At 46.0% G+C, this 17,728-nt stretch overlaps 2 protein-coding genes across 7 annotated transcripts; both read right to left on the bottom strand.

Annotated features, from left to right (window-relative positions):
• Positions 1-4,678: 4,678 nt before the first annotated feature.
• On the bottom strand, positions 4,679-10,628 carry NUDT8 (nudix hydrolase 8). 6 transcript variants are annotated; one of them, XM_079956940.1, is made up of 5 exons: positions 10,473-10,628; positions 7,279-7,541; positions 6,947-7,079; positions 6,532-6,609; positions 4,679-5,194 (listed from the first exon to the last, which is right to left on the bottom strand). In XM_079956940.1, exons 2-5 carry the CDS (start codon positions 7,533-7,535, stop codon positions 4,973-4,975), a joined length of 690 nt encoding a protein of 229 aa, XP_079813066.1. In that variant the 5' UTR covers positions 7,536-7,541; positions 10,473-10,628; the 3' UTR covers positions 4,679-4,972. The 6 variants fall into 6 exon arrangements, with proteins under 6 accessions (XP_079813066.1, XP_079813065.1, XP_079813070.1 ...); XM_079956939.1 differs by having other exon boundaries at positions 10,395-10,598; XM_079956944.1 differs by lacking the exon at positions 10,473-10,628 and adding an exon at positions 9,443-9,654.
• A 1,717-nt stretch (positions 10,629-12,345) lies between these two features.
• Positions 12,346-17,439, bottom strand: NDUFV1 (NADH:ubiquinone oxidoreductase core subunit V1). Its single transcript, XM_079956536.1, has 10 exons — positions 17,278-17,439; positions 16,898-16,980; positions 16,252-16,422; positions 15,115-15,298; positions 14,727-14,916; positions 13,825-14,037; positions 13,510-13,676; positions 13,354-13,435; positions 12,854-12,999; positions 12,346-12,689 (listed from the first exon to the last, which is right to left on the bottom strand). The coding sequence occupies exons 1-10, from the start codon at positions 17,356-17,358 to the stop codon at positions 12,606-12,608; spliced, it is 1,401 nt and encodes a 466-aa protein (XP_079812662.1). The 5' UTR covers positions 17,359-17,439; the 3' UTR covers positions 12,346-12,605.
• Between the last annotated feature and the right edge of the window lie 289 nt (positions 17,440-17,728).

A 17,728-nucleotide genomic window follows, 5' to 3' on the forward strand; every position in this document is an offset into this window, starting at 1 on the left:
TGTCCATACTCTCTTAGAAAGCATGTTTAGGGTACACAGTAATGTCTGCCTGCCATTTTAGCACTACTACTAGTAGTAGTAGAAGTAGTAGTAGCAGTATACCACCCTCCACCCGCAGATCACAGAGTGGTTCAAAACATAAAAATGCAACATGAGAACACAAAATACAAAACAAAACAAAACCAATAACCCCCTTCCACAAACACCTTTAATAGGCCATAGACTCAACCAAAGGTCTGGTTACAGAAAAATGTCTGTTTTATTAGAATACAGAACACCCACATTGGCTGCCATATTGAATTTGGATAAATTAACCCCACTATTAATCACCTAGGCCCTCCAGATGCTGCACAGACCCCCCTTCATGCCCCCTGGACCACCCCTCCAGGTATCACTTCTTGTTCCACATTTTATGTGAGACAAAGGTGGAGGGTTGGTGTAACTGCTACAAAGTTGGGGGGGTTGTAGTGATCTATGGTGAGGGGAATCTAGAGAGAGGGGAAGGGCAGGGAAGTGGGGTAGCCTTCTGTAAACTCTGGCCCCACTAACATATGGTGCCTGCCATACTATCCCCAAGGGAATGCAGCCCTCAGTAGAAAATAGAAATAATAGAAAATAGAAATAATAAACCCTATAGAAATAATAAGATATAATACCTGTGTGTATGAGGAATATTCTGTAGAGTTTATCACATACTCCTTCCTTTTATCCGGCAACAGTTTTTAAGGAATGCTTTGTGTGAAATTTAAGCCCATCATCCTATTCAAGATCCGCCACCCACAGTCACAATAATCCTTTGTGATGGAAAGCTTTAGATTAATAGACAAGACTTTGCTTTCTGCTGCTAGCCACTGCTAAATGGTGTTGTACCAGGGTAACATGAAAGAGAGATATTCCAACTGGTAAGCTTCAGCTGTGAATTCCAGAAATAGGTTCCCTAAAAGGCTGGCTCTGTAAATGTAATGGCAGGTGGCTTGCTCAGCGGATGACTAGCCCTTACTTGCAACTGATGGTGCTACTCAGGGCCAGTTATAGATACAGTATACAACACTTGGAGAGTTGTTAAAAAATGAGGAGTCGGGGTCTAGCCTGGGGAGGCGTCCAAGGAAGAAGCTCATACCCAATTAAGGTAGGGAACCAAACAAAGTCAAGGACTTCCAAGAACCATGCAAGTCTATAACTCTGTAATCGCAGTGCAGGGGCTAGTCAGACCCACCCCAATAACATCTGGGACATTAGTGTATTTCGTGATAATGTCACAAAACCACAATAATGGAAGCTGGCTTCCAGAGCACCATTCAAGTACAACTATCAGATTATTGCCATTTCTAAACAGCAAATATCTAGCTCTCATTACAAAGACACGCATAAAGACTTGAAGGCAGCATTTACCTCTGAGGGGTCTGGGAGCACCCCCCCTCCAACACACACACAGCGTGCCCTCTTTCCTGGAATATATTCTACAAACCTTGGGGTTCACCATGGGCATAACTAATGCGTCCCTCTGGTGTGGTGCTATTTTGGCTACTTAAGGATTCACCTCTGGAGAATGAGTTTGCCATTAGCACACGTGTGTGTGTGTGTGTGTGTGTGTGTGTGTGTGTGAGAGAGAGAGAGCGCTACCTGCATAGATAAAGTAATTAAGCAATATGTTTTGTCAACTTGCACCATTCAATCTTCCTCACTGGAGGATTATTGTCAGTTTAATCTCACAGTATTCCAGTGTCACTGCCTGACGCTAAAATCCTTCTGCTGAAACATTTAAAAAAACCCACCCAAAATAACAAAAGAACTCCATACACACAAGCTTAACAAAACACCTAACAATTCATCAGACAGATTCTTTGTGAGGAAAAAAATGTGTGGAATGTTTCTTAAAGGGCAGGTGGAATCGATCCAAGTAGTTCTATAGCGTAAATTATCCCAAATCCCCCCCTTCTTCAAGGAATGTGTTATGTGCAAGCTTTTAAATGCTTCAGGGATATAATGTCAGTTCCACTCCATGCTGTAGCTGACAGCCTCCTTGCTGCTCTTCTGAATAAGCAAAATTTGAGAAAGTAAATACTTGCTGTGTTTGCACCTATGGATTCCTGTGACTGAGAAGGCAAGCACTTTATTGCAAGCAGCAGTTGTGCCAAGATGTGTTAGAAGGTACAGCACACAAGCACTTTCTTCATTTTTTCTACACAATAGCTGTGCTGAGATGCTCAAAGTTTTCAGCCAGCCAGCCCTATCATATGGCAGGGTGAAGACTTCCACCTCAGGTAACACCATGAGGGGGTAGAATATGAAGGCAGGAACTGGTGTCTAAATGTTGCCACAACACTTTTTAAAGCACTGCCTGCACTGGGCGGGGTCTGCTCCTTGGGATCTGCTTCAGTCTGCAAAATGTCTTGAGCCAGCACTGAGCAACAGCAGGAGGGACACTATAGATTTTGCTATTTAGAACATCCTTTTTAGCAGATTCACTGTCATAAATGGATACATTCTTTGTTCTTACTCTGTTTCACTCAATATGACACTTCTCTCCTACTAAACATACCAGCTTGATCCAAATACATTTATTTTGGAGCAAATGGAACTGCAACCCCAATGTTATGGAAAGTTCCACAAAAAACCCTAAGCAGTAGCATCAGTTGCACTAAGTTTCCATGCAGCTTTGCCATTTCTGATATTTGGAGAAAACATGAGCAGATAAAAAGCAGGTATTTTAATACATCTTAAAATGATTTTCTATTATTAAGAATGAAAATGTAATATTAATGCATTAACGTATTTTTTTAAAACCGTGCCCCTGCAAAGTCTGAAAAGTTTGCTTTCTAATTTTGGCATTTGGACAAGAACGAAAGAAAGGGAAGAAAAGGGAGAGGCAAGGTTGACAATAAAAAGGGGAGGCTTATGAGCAGTGGTAGGAGGTAATGAAATATAGAAATAACTCTTCTTCCATTTTAAATCTGTAGCATTAAAAGATGGGGTTTCCCTTGGCTCAAAAAGGGAAAACAATACTAAAACATTGAAGTTTATTTATCTGTTTATAGCCTTTTCTGTCCTTTTATTCAGTGGCTTTAAAGAACCTATACAGATCTTTCCTGTGGAACTTCAGTTATTTGATTGCTTGTCGTTTTTCCCAGTGAACCAAATGAAGCCCATTCTTGGAACTAGTCAGTGAATTTTCAAGCGTGGCCCAGGCAGGGGATTCCCGTTATTGAGCTCTCCAGAGACATGCCTCTGACTTTCTGCCCCAGTGATTTCATCCAAACAGGAAGGCCAGCCTGCCTGTCCCTCTGCAGGAGGTAGTCAAATCTTGCATTCCTCTCAGGGGGAAATGTGCTGGGAGGAGCAGGCTGCTCTCTTCAGAGCTAGTCGCAACTGGTGTCCTGGTTGTCTCCTCCTCAAAATGCACTCTAAGGAGCCGATAAACCACCAAAGAACCCTCTGGGTTCTCTTAAGGTGGCACTGCCACCTATTGACCGAAGAAAGTAATATTTTAAAGCCCTGAAATTAAAAGTACAGTGGTACCTCGGATTAAGTACTTAATTCGTTCCGGAGGTCCGTTCTTAACCTGAAACTGTTCTTAACCTGAAGCACCACTTTAGCTAATGGGGCCTCCTGCTGCCACCGCGCCGCTGGAGCATGATTTCTGTTCTTATCCTGAAGCAAAGTTCTTAACCTGAAGCACTATTTCTGGGTTAGTGGAGTGTGTAACCTGAAGTATATGTAACCTGAAGCATATGTAACCCGAGGTACCACTGTATATACTGTATCTGTAAACTATCACAGAGAGGCATATGCTCTCCTAGTTAATGGCACTTCACAAGAAAAAGCTTCCTCATGGATATAAATTCTAAGCAGAGATGGTTAAATCAATCTTATGTGAAGCACCCCTCAAGTTGCTTGAGGCAAGGCTTCAATGGAGGGTGAGAGCTGTGTATTTTACAACTCAGCCTCCTCCCGTCATAGTCTTGGCTCCCCTAGTAACCTCTCGACAAAGCATCTTTTGGGACCCCTGGTCCTACAAACTGTCTGCTGACCCTCAATGACAACTCTTCTGGGCAGCTGTGCATGATCACCTCACAAATCCAGAGGAGTACGAAGGACCAGGGGGGAAGATGTCCCATGCCTTGAAGACCCAGGAGCTCAGTGAATTACACAGCCTGTGACCTAGACAAAATTCAGATTTAACCCGGTACAAAATGAAACCGGTGTTTAAATATTCCTGTGTATGATAGCGAGTCACAAAACGGTTTGATTCTGAAGTACACATAGTTCAAGAAATTCTTGTTCAATCCACATGGACGACCTAAACTCAACTTCCACGTTAAATGGGCATGGCTGAAAGGGTATGGAGATTATTTGCTTGAATATTAAACAAATTCTCATATGCATGAGGTGGGGAAAACATGTTGTGAAGGCAAGTACTAGAAAAAAGCGGAAAAATTGTAAGAGGGCATCCTTCAGCCAAGCATCCTGGGTACCATAAACAACAAGGTAGGGATCAGCATTTGTTCACAGTTCTGAGCCATTATATGGACACCTAAGATCCTTGCCAAATCCTTGTTTAACTTGACCTGTCAACAAAGTGCTACTGAATGGAGCTGAGCTACTGTCCAGTGGCAACATCTCTTTTGACTGCCTACTGCTGTCTTCTGTCTTCAACACATTCACAAATACCTGCACCGAGTTCCCAGTGTGTCTGTTTATTCAAGGTCTATTCATAAACAAGTCTGGCAGCAGCTGTTAGCAGAACTGGCTAGGCAATTCGTTCCCCGACCACTAACGATGAAATGCAATTGCACCAGGAGCAGGAGGACAAGCCAATTTCTGTGTGCCGAACAAGAGTGGACAGACTTGCATTTTGAAAATACTCCGGTGACTTAGGAAAGGGATTAGAACCACCTGCATCCAAGTCCCTTCGCAAACATAGAAAAGGGGAGCAGAGTCCCTTCGCAAACATAGAAAAGGGGAGCCAAGGTCAGCGTCTGCCCACCACATGAGTCCGCCTGCGGTATGCCCCTGGCACCAGCAATTCCAGAGTTAATTCGGTGAAGATGGCTGTGAGACCCCATACACGGTGAGGACCGTGCAGGAAGACAGGAAGTGTGTGGCTGTAGGTACCCTTGTGGCAGAAGTTAGTGTAGCCCTGGTTCTCTTCTTGCAGCAAGTGGCGAAAAGACAGTGTGAAAATGGCCTCAACCTGCAAATCAGAGGGAAAATAGGTGAGGTGGGGCAGCACAGATTTCTCAGATTAGCTGCAGAGCCAGTGGTTCCTTTTCCAACTCCCAGCTGCCCAGGAAATCACCACAATCCACTCCCTCATTCCCAGCAAGCCTTCCATCCAGATGCTTTGGGCCTAGCAAGACGTAACAGCAGGGGTAGCTCATAGGCCATATGCAGCCCGTTTTCTGTGCCCCTCAAAGCCACCCCCCCCTCTCAAAATGGCAGCTCCTTTTTTCTAATTTATTATTTTTGTAATTATTATTTTTGTAATATTGCCAATTTATTATTTTTATGAGGTTTACCCATACCTGTGTTGTCCAGCTATCCTGTTACCAGTTTCACATTATCCAGTGTTGTTTCTAGGAAGAAGTCCCCACAAATCAGCTTGCTTATAAGTAAAATGGCTATGCTAATAAAAAATGCTGTGTGTTTATTTCTGGATTCACAGAGCTCCTGGAGCAGCACCAGTCACTACTCTGCTGCTTCAGGAGCAGTCAGGTTTCCCCACTACTGCCACTACCACATGCTACCGTTATGCTTCGGTTGATGAGAAAAGCTACGATCTTTCACGGTTTATTTCAGGAGAAGCCAAAGGCATTGAAACTGTTGGAGCAGCAGAGGAGCGAGTCGGGAAGTGATGGTGGCTGTGGGGACAGCAGTTTTCATGGCTGAGGGCAAGTGGCAGTAAGGAGAAGGAATTAACAAGAAATAACATACTTGTGAGCATCCCAAGCTGTTTCAGTTGCTGCAACTTGGATAGTAAAGTACCAGAGGGACTCATGAGTAGAGGGAGAAAGTGGGGTGGTAGTTGATATGAGAAAGAAATGGAAGAATAGACAGACAGACAGACAGACATATATATATATATATATATATATGCAGTGTGTGTGTGTGTGTGGAATTTAAACGAGGACAGGGATGAAAGGCACTTATCCGCCAAAGGCAATGGAATTAATTTTGGGGGAAAGAGGATGAAATTGTATTACAATACCATAAATTAGTTATTGACCATGGAAGACAATGGAAGTAATGCGGGGTAGATGTAAGTGTGTGTTTTTACTGTTTCTTAATGAATTAGGGGGAAAATGAAATCGCAGATTCTTAATTACAGGGTAAGGATTCTGGGATTTTGTCAATGCCCATTTTCCTGCTTACGTCACGCCCACTTTGCTATGTGGCCCCTGAGGACATTTTCAACCCCTAAAAGGGCGAGCCACGCCTTCTGCGCTTTCTCCAAGCATCTCCCTGGCAACACAGCCAGTAAAAAGAACATGCAAGGAGGGGTCCTTGTGCTGCTTTTGCTCTTCCATTCACCTCTTGGGGATTAGGCTTCAGAGTCAGGCGCTCCAGAGGACCCAAGTTGCCTAGCACAGGCATAACCATCATTTTTGTCTGAAAGGAAACCAGAGTTTAAAACCAGTGAATTCCAGACATCCCCGTTGCTTTTTTTGCTGCAAGGCATGCTCCAAAGTGATAAATACTCATGCAAGCCAGATGTCTTCCCTTGCCAAACACCTTTCTGCCCCTCGGGTGAACATCCTGGCCCACAGCAATACTCAAGAAAGTCCTTCATCGCTCTCATCTGACACATCACTCCATGATCATCGCTTCTCCAGGTAACACGCCCCCCCCCCGAATTCTGAATATTAGTCCCAGCTCCTTAACAAAAAAACCTTCCAAGTGTAAGTTTATCCTTGGAGATTCTAGAACCCCCAAATAGAGACATTACCTTATCAGGTATAGGCATCATGATTCCCCAGACGCAGTCCTCTTCTACCCGCAGGCCCAACTCTTCCTGAGTCTCCCTGAGTGCTGTGGCAATGGGATCCCGGTCAGAGCTGTCGCGCTTACCACCTGGGAAACTGCAAGAACAAAACAGAATCCTTTTATAAAGGGAAATTCAGGACCAGAACAAAGGTTGTGCCAGCAGCCTTGAGGGGAAATAGCTACGCTGTGGCAACTGCCAGGACCTCAGGAGGGTTCTGAGGTCCAGGAAAGAGCAAACGGAAAGGATGATGGGAATTTTACTTTAAAAAGAGAGAGTATGGGGCTACCAAATACCTGACAGATCCTTTGTGCACACCAGTCAAGGTGCTGGACCTCAGCGTGTACAGGATGGCTGGGTCCCCTGCCACAGAGCACAGGGGCACCAAAACAGCTGCTGGCGCAGCTTCTTGTCTGTATCGGTTGGTAGACTTCTCAAGCTGCCCTCGGCAACGCTCCTCGTTTTCCCAGGATAAGTATCTACGAACTGGGCCCATGCTGGCTATGGGCGCAGGAGGCCTGCTGTGGCAGAAGTGGCGAAGCGTTGGAAGCATAATGCCCTGCAGGGAGGAAAGAGGAGGAGCTGACTTGGAAACAAGCAGCCAGCACTGAAGAAGGAAGGGGACCTTTCTGCCTCAATCCTGAACTTCACAGCGCCCAGGGAGGTTGGTTATTTAATATTCACATGGGTCCTCCCACACTATCAACTCGTCCCATCCTACTTTGTCCAGTAATGATTTTACTGTTAGGCTGTGATCCACAAGGGTCTGCTAAAGTACAAGGGGAAAGGGCAGGAGGGTGGAGGGAAATTAGTAAAATGTATTACTCAGAAAACAAGCACTGTCCTTAGACGTGGAAGCCATGTGTCTTCCTGTCAAATCTGTGCCAAGGCCAACTGCAATCATTTCAAAATCCAAGGTTGCAAAACAATAACAAAAAAACAATCTCTCCCACTTCAGCACAGATTTTTTATAGGTTTTTCAAGCAGCTACCCACAAATATAAGTAATACTGCAGCACCACCCTGGACGGCCACATATATTCACCTAATGATTAGGCTAGCCTTGCCTTAGGCAGTATTGACTGTGCCCAAAATCATTCAGATCTAGCAAAAATGATTACTGCAGATGATCTGTTATGACAAAAGATCTGTAGTCAAGGAGTCAAGAACAGGACAGAAATTTCTCTGAAGTGAAATGTCTCTGAATGAGGCATTCAATAGGGATCATTCTTGCAAAAAATGAAATAAAAATATATTTCCTGAGGTAGAACTAGATATTAGCACTGAATCTTTTTCACTCTGGAAAAAAAACTTCTCCCATATGCTAGAATTGAAATCAAGTGGCAAAGTCATTAGGTTTGCCTAGGTCTCCTATACTTTTAACAAGTGAATGGCATGCAGAAATTTAGCAGGGTAAACTGCAGCTTTCAATAAGTCCTGCTCATCATATCCAGGACAAGGTGGCAACTATGCCAAGCTGCTGTTTGAAATAATTTAGCACCAGGCACTCTTTCTTTTTAGAAACTCCTGATCCACTTGGAATTTGAAGACAACCCTGAAATGCCAGCTGCTCAGATGCTGGGTGCAGGACTGGAACCAGAAGTCAGCACAACTGGGCAGCTGTCAAGGCCCAGCATACACCAGGACAGCTTTTGCCAACCTTGTGCCCTTAGAATATTGTTGGACTACAACTCCCATCAGCCTCAGCCAGCACATTTTTGGATCACAACCCTCATAGTGGGAACTGTAGTCCAACATTTGGAGGGCATCAGAATGGCCAAGGCTGACTCTGGAGGTCCTACTCATGCTAACCAGCTGTTGCTCAGGTTTAGCACACTCTGCACGTTGCACAGAAACATCTCCTCCTACCCAGGTGCTGCTCACTTGCCTGTGAACGTGGAAAGGTGAGTGGCAGCTGAAAGGAAGTCACTGCTGTTTCCCATTAGTCACCTGGCTTCTCCCTCTGGGAAGTATGGCAATAGGGAATGGGTCTGCAGTGCTGCATGGGCAAACAAAACGAGGAGGCTCCTTTCTCTGCACTGTCACCTTTGCTATCTAGGTGGTCCCACTGGGGCTTGCCAACACTGCCATGCAAGGGGGTGAAAGGCAAGAGCTCTTACTCTCCCTCTCTCCCCAAGAGGCAATATGGGCAAGACTGGGCACTACAGCACAGCCTAGAGAAGCACGAACATCTCTCTGCCAACTCACTCACCCTCTTTATCAGGCAATGCAGCAGGACCCCACAGCATATGGTAGGAGCAACACCCAGCGAGCAAGTAGAAGTGGGCAGGGCAGCTGCAGGCAAGCAGGTAGGGCCTCCCAGAGGGGAAACACAAATACAGTAGGTGGTGACAGCAGCCTTGCACTGGAGGGGGGCAACTGAATGGAAGCAGCCTTACTAAGTGAGAGTGGCCTCCAGCTGCTGATCTGAGGTGTCAAATGGCAGCAAGATAGTAGTTACTTGATTTCGTATTGCATTTTTACTGCAAGGGCAAGAGGTACTTGTGAGATTTTCTGCCTCAGGTGCCAACCTGACTTGCCTGGCTTTAGGTTGAGGGGGAGGTGTTGTCACGCAATCTTTTAGGAAGCAAAAATGTCTTGGGAGATCCCCTTGGAAGGTGCTTTTTGCCTGCTTGTGACATCTCTCTGGGAGTCGAAGCAGGAAGGGTTGGGGTCACTGGGCCCAATCCCCAGGGCCATACTGCCTAGATGAGGACCCTCACCAAAGGCATGCTGCCAACACCAACATCCCCCCTGCCCACCGCTCCTCTGAAGGCAAAGCCTATGGGGAAGAGAGATGAAGAATCCTATTACTGTACTGCAGAGTCGGAAGGGACCCCAAGGGTCACGTAGTCCAATGAAGGAATCCCAACTACATCATACATGACTGATGGCCATCCAAGCTCTGCTTAGAGGCTGAGCACTTCTGCTCCACCGCCGCCTCAAGCGATGCGTTTACAGTGGTACCTCGGGTTAAGTACTTAATTCGTTCTGGAGGTCTGTTCTTAACCTGAAACTGTTCTTAACCTGAAGCAGCACTTTAGCTAATGGGGCCTCCTGCTGCTGCCACGCCGCTGAAGCACGATTTCTGTTCTCATCCTGAAGCAAAGTTCTTAACCTGAAGCACTATTTCTGGGTTAGCGGAATCTGTAACCTGACGCGTATGTAACCCGAGGTAGCGCTGTATTTTGGAAATACTAAAACCGCAGGGAAATGCACTGGGAGAGGCGCGTTGCAGCAGGTCGGGATTTGTTCGCGCCTGGTCTGGGAGGAAAAGGTCGGCTTTTAAGCCCTCGGCGGACCGCCTGCTTTGCTTTCAGCAGGGGAAGGCTGCAGCCCCGCTTCTCCCCCTGCCCCCAAACGACCCCGCGCCTGGAAGAGCCGCTCCCCATCTGCCCGTCCCCTCAACCAACATGGCGGCGCTCGGAAACGCTCCTCTCCGCGAAGGAGGAAGGGGGCGCACTTCCGCCAGGCAACAGCATGGAGGTCACCTTTCCCCGCGCCGACGAGCGTTCTTCGGTGAAAAGACGCGCTTCTTCCCTGCCGAAAATTCCGGCCGACGAGGGTGGACGGAGCCGCCCGCATCAGCCAATGGAAGTGGAGGGCCAAGGAAGCCACGCCCACGGCTGAGAGGCCGGCGGCCGCGACGACTGCCCGCCCTCACTCGTCCTCGGGAGGGAGGGAGGGAGGGAGGGAGGCGGGGGAAGCGCGCTCTTATATAACGGCGGATAAAAGGAATTATTACATGGGCGGCGGCACGCACGCCTCGCCTCTCTGCCTTCGTTTTTCGGTCCGGAGGAAGAAGCAACCGTTGCCTCCGAAGGATTCCCGACCCTCTTCCTTCAGCGATTTAGGATGCAAGCTCGAAAACTTGGCAAAAATCCAGACCTGGAACATTAGTCTGTGCTTGGAGACTTGTGAGGTCCGGACGGCTGACAAACACAGCCTAGCCAGACTACTCATCCTTGCTTCTGCTCCCATTTTCAGTGAAGCATAAATTTATTTTTTGAATTTATCTCTCACGCTGCCTTCTGTAGGCAGAGAGGAAAGCACCAAATCTTGAAAAGATTGTATCAAGATCAAAACTTTTTTTGTTTTTTGTTTTACTATACTTGAAAATATGTCTATATCCTTAAAAGCAGGATTATGATAAAAATGTGAAGATCAATGAACTGTTGAGCACAGATTGATTTATTACACTGTAACTCACAATAGATTCTATTTTTACCTTTTCAATTTTTTTGCTGTTAAAAATGAAAACTGACAGCATCCCACACATTAAAAACTTTGAAACCTGCTTAATTTGAGCAGCTGAAACTACAGCCAGCGCAGTGGAGTGAATCATGCTAGGTGAGCCAGGGAGAAATGGATCTAAATTCTCATTTTGCAATAAGCTTACCTGGGGAAAATTGGACAACTCTCCCTCTAACCTACCTTACAGGGCTGCTGTAAGGATGAGAAAAGGATGGCCACATACACTGCTAAACTCACTTTGGCATAATATAAAAAATGAAGTTATGACTTAGAACTGTGTTAGGCCATACTGAAAATTGCAAGCAGTGCCACCCCAAGGATTATATTTACACATTTTCTTTGCATAGCCCGTGCTTTCTCATCTCAGGATTGTGGGTCCTGACTTTTTGCTGCTACCCCCCTCCTTCTACGGAAATGAAACCAAATGAAGTCACCTATACTCTTCCCACTTCAATAGCTCAATGGAATATCTGCATGGAACAACAGGTGACCTGATCAAAAGCTAAGGCATACATAACAACTGAGAATATATGTTGTTTGAGTACATAGCCCTGGTGGTTATTTATTAGTCCAACATACTGGATAACTGGAGTTTTATTTCAGGAACATGCAGCTCTTAAGTGCTGCTGTCTAGAAATACAGCAGAATGAGGTATGCAGATGGGAGGTAAAACTTTTGAATTTTCTCTTCTATTTTTTTTTTAAGCCCTCTTACATCAAGGTGTGAGCTTGGCTGGAACATTTCTCACTTGTAGCAAACACTCTCAGGGCCATGGGTTTGAGTCCCACATTGGGTGAAAGATTCCTACATTGCAGGGCATTGGACTAGATGACCCTTATGGTCCCTCCCAATGGTGCAATTCAAAAATAGCACCCCACCTCTACAATCTGAGTGGTGCAATCCACTTTATGATCTCAGGATTCCACCACCTCTTTCTACTGCTTGATGCAAAGAGGAATTTAAGATGGTGTGGATGTGTTCAGCAGGAAGATGTGTGCACATAAATCCAAGTGCCTTGATTAAAGGATGCTTTTTTGACAAAGAAATACAGAAGCTCCCCCCCCCCTTTTTAACCCTTGAACAACTTTAAGAAATATAAAACAATTCAAAAAACATGCAACTATCCACTTTATTTTCCCTATGCTTGAAAAGTACCCAACAGACAAGAAATAAGTCACAACCATTTAATAGATAATGTGCGTTTTAAGAAAGCAAAGCAGAACAGTAACTGAAGTAGGTTGTCACCCATCTGACACAAATCAAGGAAGCACACTGCTTCCAATGCCAAAGTCAAAGCAGAGCTTGGCCTGTCTTCATGTGAATGTTTTTTATACAGTCAAATGTATAAAGGGGTGACTTCAGTTAGGTGTTTACCCAGATGCCTGCTGCACCTTAGATTCACTGTACTGTCTCATCCGTTCCTCCAGCTCTGGACGGAAGTGACGAATCAATCCCTGTAAGAAGAAAGTAGGAATTAGCAGAACACACACCTCCAAATATACATACATCCCTTTGCCAACTACACATCCAGATTCTAGCATGTACTCTCTCAAGCAAAACCACAAGATTCTTCAGAACATTCTTCACAAGCTAAAGAGAAGAAGGTTGAGAGAATTACCTGTACAGGCCAAGCAGCCCCATCTCCCAGGGCACAGATTGTATGTCCCTCAATTTGCTTGCTAATCTCCCAAAGCGCATCAATCTCTGCCACTTGTGCATTGCCTTTCACAAAACGCCACATCACCTTGTTCATCCAGTCAACACCTGTACAGAGGGAATCAGTTTCAAAAGACTCAGAGGCAACTCCCAATGTTTATGAAAAGATAGTCACAGAGAGGAGAAACAGACCATACATCAAGTCACAGTACAATGCTGGACCAAAAAAAAAGAAAGAGTAAATGAAGTTTGCATACTGAGCTACAGGCCTGTTGTCAATATCCTAGGAAAGCTTTTTGCTCTCCAGAGATCTTTAAGCATCAGTTTTCCTCCCCACACTTTAATCAGGGCTTGCATATGCCAAGAGGTCTGGATTTATAGACTAAATCCGTTCCTTGCCCTCTGTCCCAAATTCCTGATCTGGGGAGGAACTCCAGGGTGACCTTCTGCTTCAACACTCACCTTCTCGGCATGGTGTGCACTGCCCACAGCTCTCATGTTTGTAGAATTCAATGAGTCGGGCGATGGCTCGAACTATATCTGTCTAAGGTAAGAGAAGAAGGTGAAGACTCATGAAGCAGGATTACAGAACAGTAGGGGCCAAGGGACTAGCCTTACCGATTTGTCCATGACAATGACAGCTGCTGTCCCAAGCCCAGTCTGTGCCTGCACCAACCCATCAAAGTCCATCGGCACCGTCTCACACACTGACTTGGGGATGAGGGGGGTGGATGACCCTCCAGGAATTACAGCAAGCAGGTTATCCCAGCCACCTCTAACACCACCTGGTTAGAAGGCAAGAGACAATCAGGTGTGGCTCCATGGATGCCCACCTTAGCAACAGGGGACACAAGGCTTCCCCAATAATACAAGTTATTTGAAAGAAGCTGATAGCTTCTTCCTTAAGGCAAGTTAAGAAGTGTTGTTTTTCACCTGCGTGTCGTTCAATCAGATCACGTAGAGGTATTGACATCTCCTCTTCTACAGTACAGGGTGTGTTGACATGGCCTGAGATATTGAAGAGTTTGGTTCCAGAGTTGCGCTCACGTCCAAAGCCAGCAAACCAGGTACCTCCTCGACGGCAGATGGTGGGTGCCACAGCGACAGTTTCCACATTTGCCACTGTAGTAGGGCAACCAAACACTCCTAAAAACAGAATGGGGAAAACGGACTTTAAAAATCTTTTCAAACTAGCTACTGGGGAGAGAAAATGGGGAAGGTAAGTGATTGGTACTAGAGATTCAGATGAAAAGCCAGGTGGCAGGGGTGGCATTCATAAAATGTGGGAGGGGATGCTTATTTTGTTGTTTTTGTTTTAACTATTTTTGTGCTTTTACCTTGTATTTTTATCTTGTGAACCGCCCTGAGATCTTGTGATAAAGGGTGGTAGATAAATCTAATATATAAATAATGGTACTTAAAGGTGGGGGGGGGATCCAGTAAGATAAAGGTAACTTACTTATTTCAGCTGGAGCAGGGGTTCTTAACATGAGGTCCAAAGACCTCGAGGGGGTTCCATAAACCAGGCACAAAAGAACCACCCCCACTGCAATAAAATTAACTATATGAAAATTTTTATGTGCATGCGGGAGGGGGGCATAGCTTTCATCAGATTCTCAAAGGAGCCTCTAAGCCACAGAAGGTTAATAACCAGTGAGCTAAAGCACATAGTTTATGTCACACTTGGAATTGTTATGTGCAAAGGAGAGACACAGCAAAGGCCCCCAAAGGAGCTGGGGTGGCAGATATATGTTGACAGAGATAAGAATTTGACAGCAAGGTTGGGCACCAAATCTACACCATCCACCACAGAAAGAGCATTTAAGTTGTCATACCCACGTCAGCTGGGAAGGGAGGCTTGAGGCGTGGCTTGCCCTGCTTGCCCTCAATGGATTCGATAAGTGCTGTCTCCTCGCCACAGATGTAGGCACCTGCTCCTCTTACCACAAAGACATCGAAGTCATAGCCAGAGCCACAAGCATCCTTGCCCACCAATCCGGCTTCATAGGCCTCCCTGATTGCCACCTAATGAGACAGCAAGAGTAAGCTAAGACCCACCCCTAAAAAGTTGCCGCCTTGGTTTTCAACACAAAAAATACAAGCAGGCACACAAGATGCTAAAGGCTAATGGGGAAATCAACTCACTCACTTCTCATAGTAGTTCTCATAATGGAAAAAAAGAACCCTGCTCACAACTGCACAGTGGTAAGAGTAGCAGCTCACCTGCAAGTTTGAGGCCTCGTTATAGAATTCTCCGCGAATATAAATGTAGGCAGCTCGGGCTCCCATAGCTCTCCCTGCAACTAGGCAGCCCTCCACTAGTTTATGGGGGTCATGACGCATGATCTCTCTGTCCTTACAGGTTCCTGGCTCCCCCTCATCTGCATTCACCACCAAGTACTTGGGTCTGAAACACAGGGAGAATTTGCCTGTCGGCAAAAATTAAGAATCCCAGGAAAACACATTCATCAGGAAGTATCTTTTCTATTGCAATCAATACACCAGCCAATGGTTGATATTCAACTAAGTCTTACTCAGAAGCAGGCCGACTGAAAGTCATGATCATGACTTGAGTTTAGGTCCATTATTTTCAATGAGTACACTCTGCGTAAACCTTTGTTCAAGACTAAAAAATCTCTTTTGCTTCAAACTAAATACTACACAGACAGATAATTAATCAGACAAACTCTATATCCAGTTCCCAGTACTGACACAGACAGCGGGCAGAAGTTTAAGGTCTTAACCTCAAGTAATTCACCTGAGGAAAACAGGGAATATTCAGGTGCGTGCACTGAATATATTTTATTTATTGAGACATTTGTACCCTGCCCATCTGTCAGAAACCAAGAAAAATGTTTTAGCCTCACAACCATCCAGTGAGGAAGGTTAAGAAGGCAAATAGTGACTTTCTGAACAGGACCAGCTACTGAAGTGATGCTTAAAACTGAAATTCCTGTGTCCGTGTGCAGAATTCCACCCAATGTGCTAAACTGGGTCTGTACAAAATACAGTAGCTGTTCTTTAGTGGTCAAGAATTGGAAGTCCAGAGTTGATCTTTGTCATCTGCTGCTTTGCAGAGTCAGGCTCTCTAGATAAAGTAACTTTTGAAATCAAAGGCTCAAATGACTCTAAAGTGGGCATTCCCAGCAACTAAGACACACTATTTGGAAGGTGTGAGACAGAAGTGGAAACTAGGAGTCCCAACTTCTGATTCCCAACACCAGCATGGATTATAACCCTTGAAAGCCCAAAGCTGCTTTTGAGATAACCGTAGAAACAATTGCCACTGTTCCAGAGCAAGTTCCTCCAGCAGAAATGCATGGTACTGAGTACAAAATCAGCCTTTAGTTTGTAACACACCTGCCATCTGGGGGTTTATTCATGAAGCTCCACTTAAGACCAGTGGGGAAACCAGCCCCCCCACGGCCTCGCAGACCTGAAGTCTTTATCTCATTCAAGATCCAATCAACACCCTTCAGCAGGATTTCCTTGGTTTTATACCAGTCACCTCGGCTCAAAGCCCCTTTCAACCTAGAAACGACAAAAGCACTGGGTAACAACAGCTATCCAAAATAATTCCATTTTGCATACACATTAACATCAGAGGACTATATCATCAGCCTTGACCCTGTATACAGAACACATAAGTAGAGAAACCTGGAATTATAATATTAATTTGTACAGTACTTCAGCAAAGCATATCCTCTATAGCAGGCATGTCCAACTCCCAAGAGACTGCGATCTAAGATCGACCAGGAACATCCCGCAATAAACCAGTAGATCGTGATTGCCATGCCTGCTCTAGAGAAACACCTAGTCACAATGTGGCAGCTCTGTTGGAAAATCCTTTTGGTATCCAATCAAAAGTTAATTTACCTGCAAACTTTCCAACTTAATCACCACCCCTTTGTGCTGGCTTTCCTCCGCTATGTTAAAAACTGACGGCCCCACCTTAATTCTCTTTCATCATTATGCAACACACACCACCCAATTTCTCAGTTCTCACCTCCACTCATGGCGCCCATAAAGATTCGTGAAGATGCGATCCTCATCCTTGAGGGGCCCAAACTGTGTTTTTTTGGGAGGTGCCTGTGCAAGAAAGAGAGAAATGACTGGATACTGATAAATTTACCGTCCCGGAGCCCATCCTAAACCTTGGGGGGGGGGGGAATGGGAGTGGAGGGGAGAGACTAGCAGGAAAAAAGGAGAAACCGAAGCCCCGCTCCGAATCGAGGCACGGCAACTCTCAGCCTTTACAGCGAACAAGAAGCGGCAGCTGACCTGTCAAGACCTGTTCTTCGCGGCTCCTCCCCGCCCCTTCACCTGCAGTGTCTGCGCTTCTCTTTCTCCCCCGCAGCTCGTCGGAGGGAAGGGGAAAGAACTCACCGACTCCGGAGCTGCAGCGGCGGAAAGGAGACGCGCCTGAGCGCAGGCTCCGCGGAGCACCAGAGGCCGAGCCGCCAACATAGCGCCGACGGGAAGCCGGGGTCCCCCCTGAAGCGACACTAGCCGACCCCGTCACCTTCGTCTGCTTTGCGCGGGGATTCTACGTCACGGCCTCGGGCGGCGCGTGTTGACGTCAGCCGGCCCGAGACCGAAGAACTCGGTCTCCCATCAGAGCGCAGGGGATGATGGGAGTGGTAGTTCATCAGCGCCCCGCGACTGTCCGAGCAAGTGAAGTGCCCCGCGCCTCGGTTATAGGAACTTCTCAGTGACAGCCGGGAGACCCGATACCATGGAGGTTGCATGAAATAAAATAAAAAGATCCAGGCCGCGTTCAAGGTGCGACGGGCGCCGAATAAGCGACAACAGGGGGTCTCGGGAAGATGCGGTTTCC

Source organism: Podarcis cretensis (genome assembly GCF_951804945.1).
Source record: "Podarcis cretensis genome assembly, chromosome: 1".
Taxonomy (NCBI): domain Eukaryota; kingdom Metazoa; phylum Chordata; class Lepidosauria; order Squamata; family Lacertidae; genus Podarcis; species Podarcis cretensis.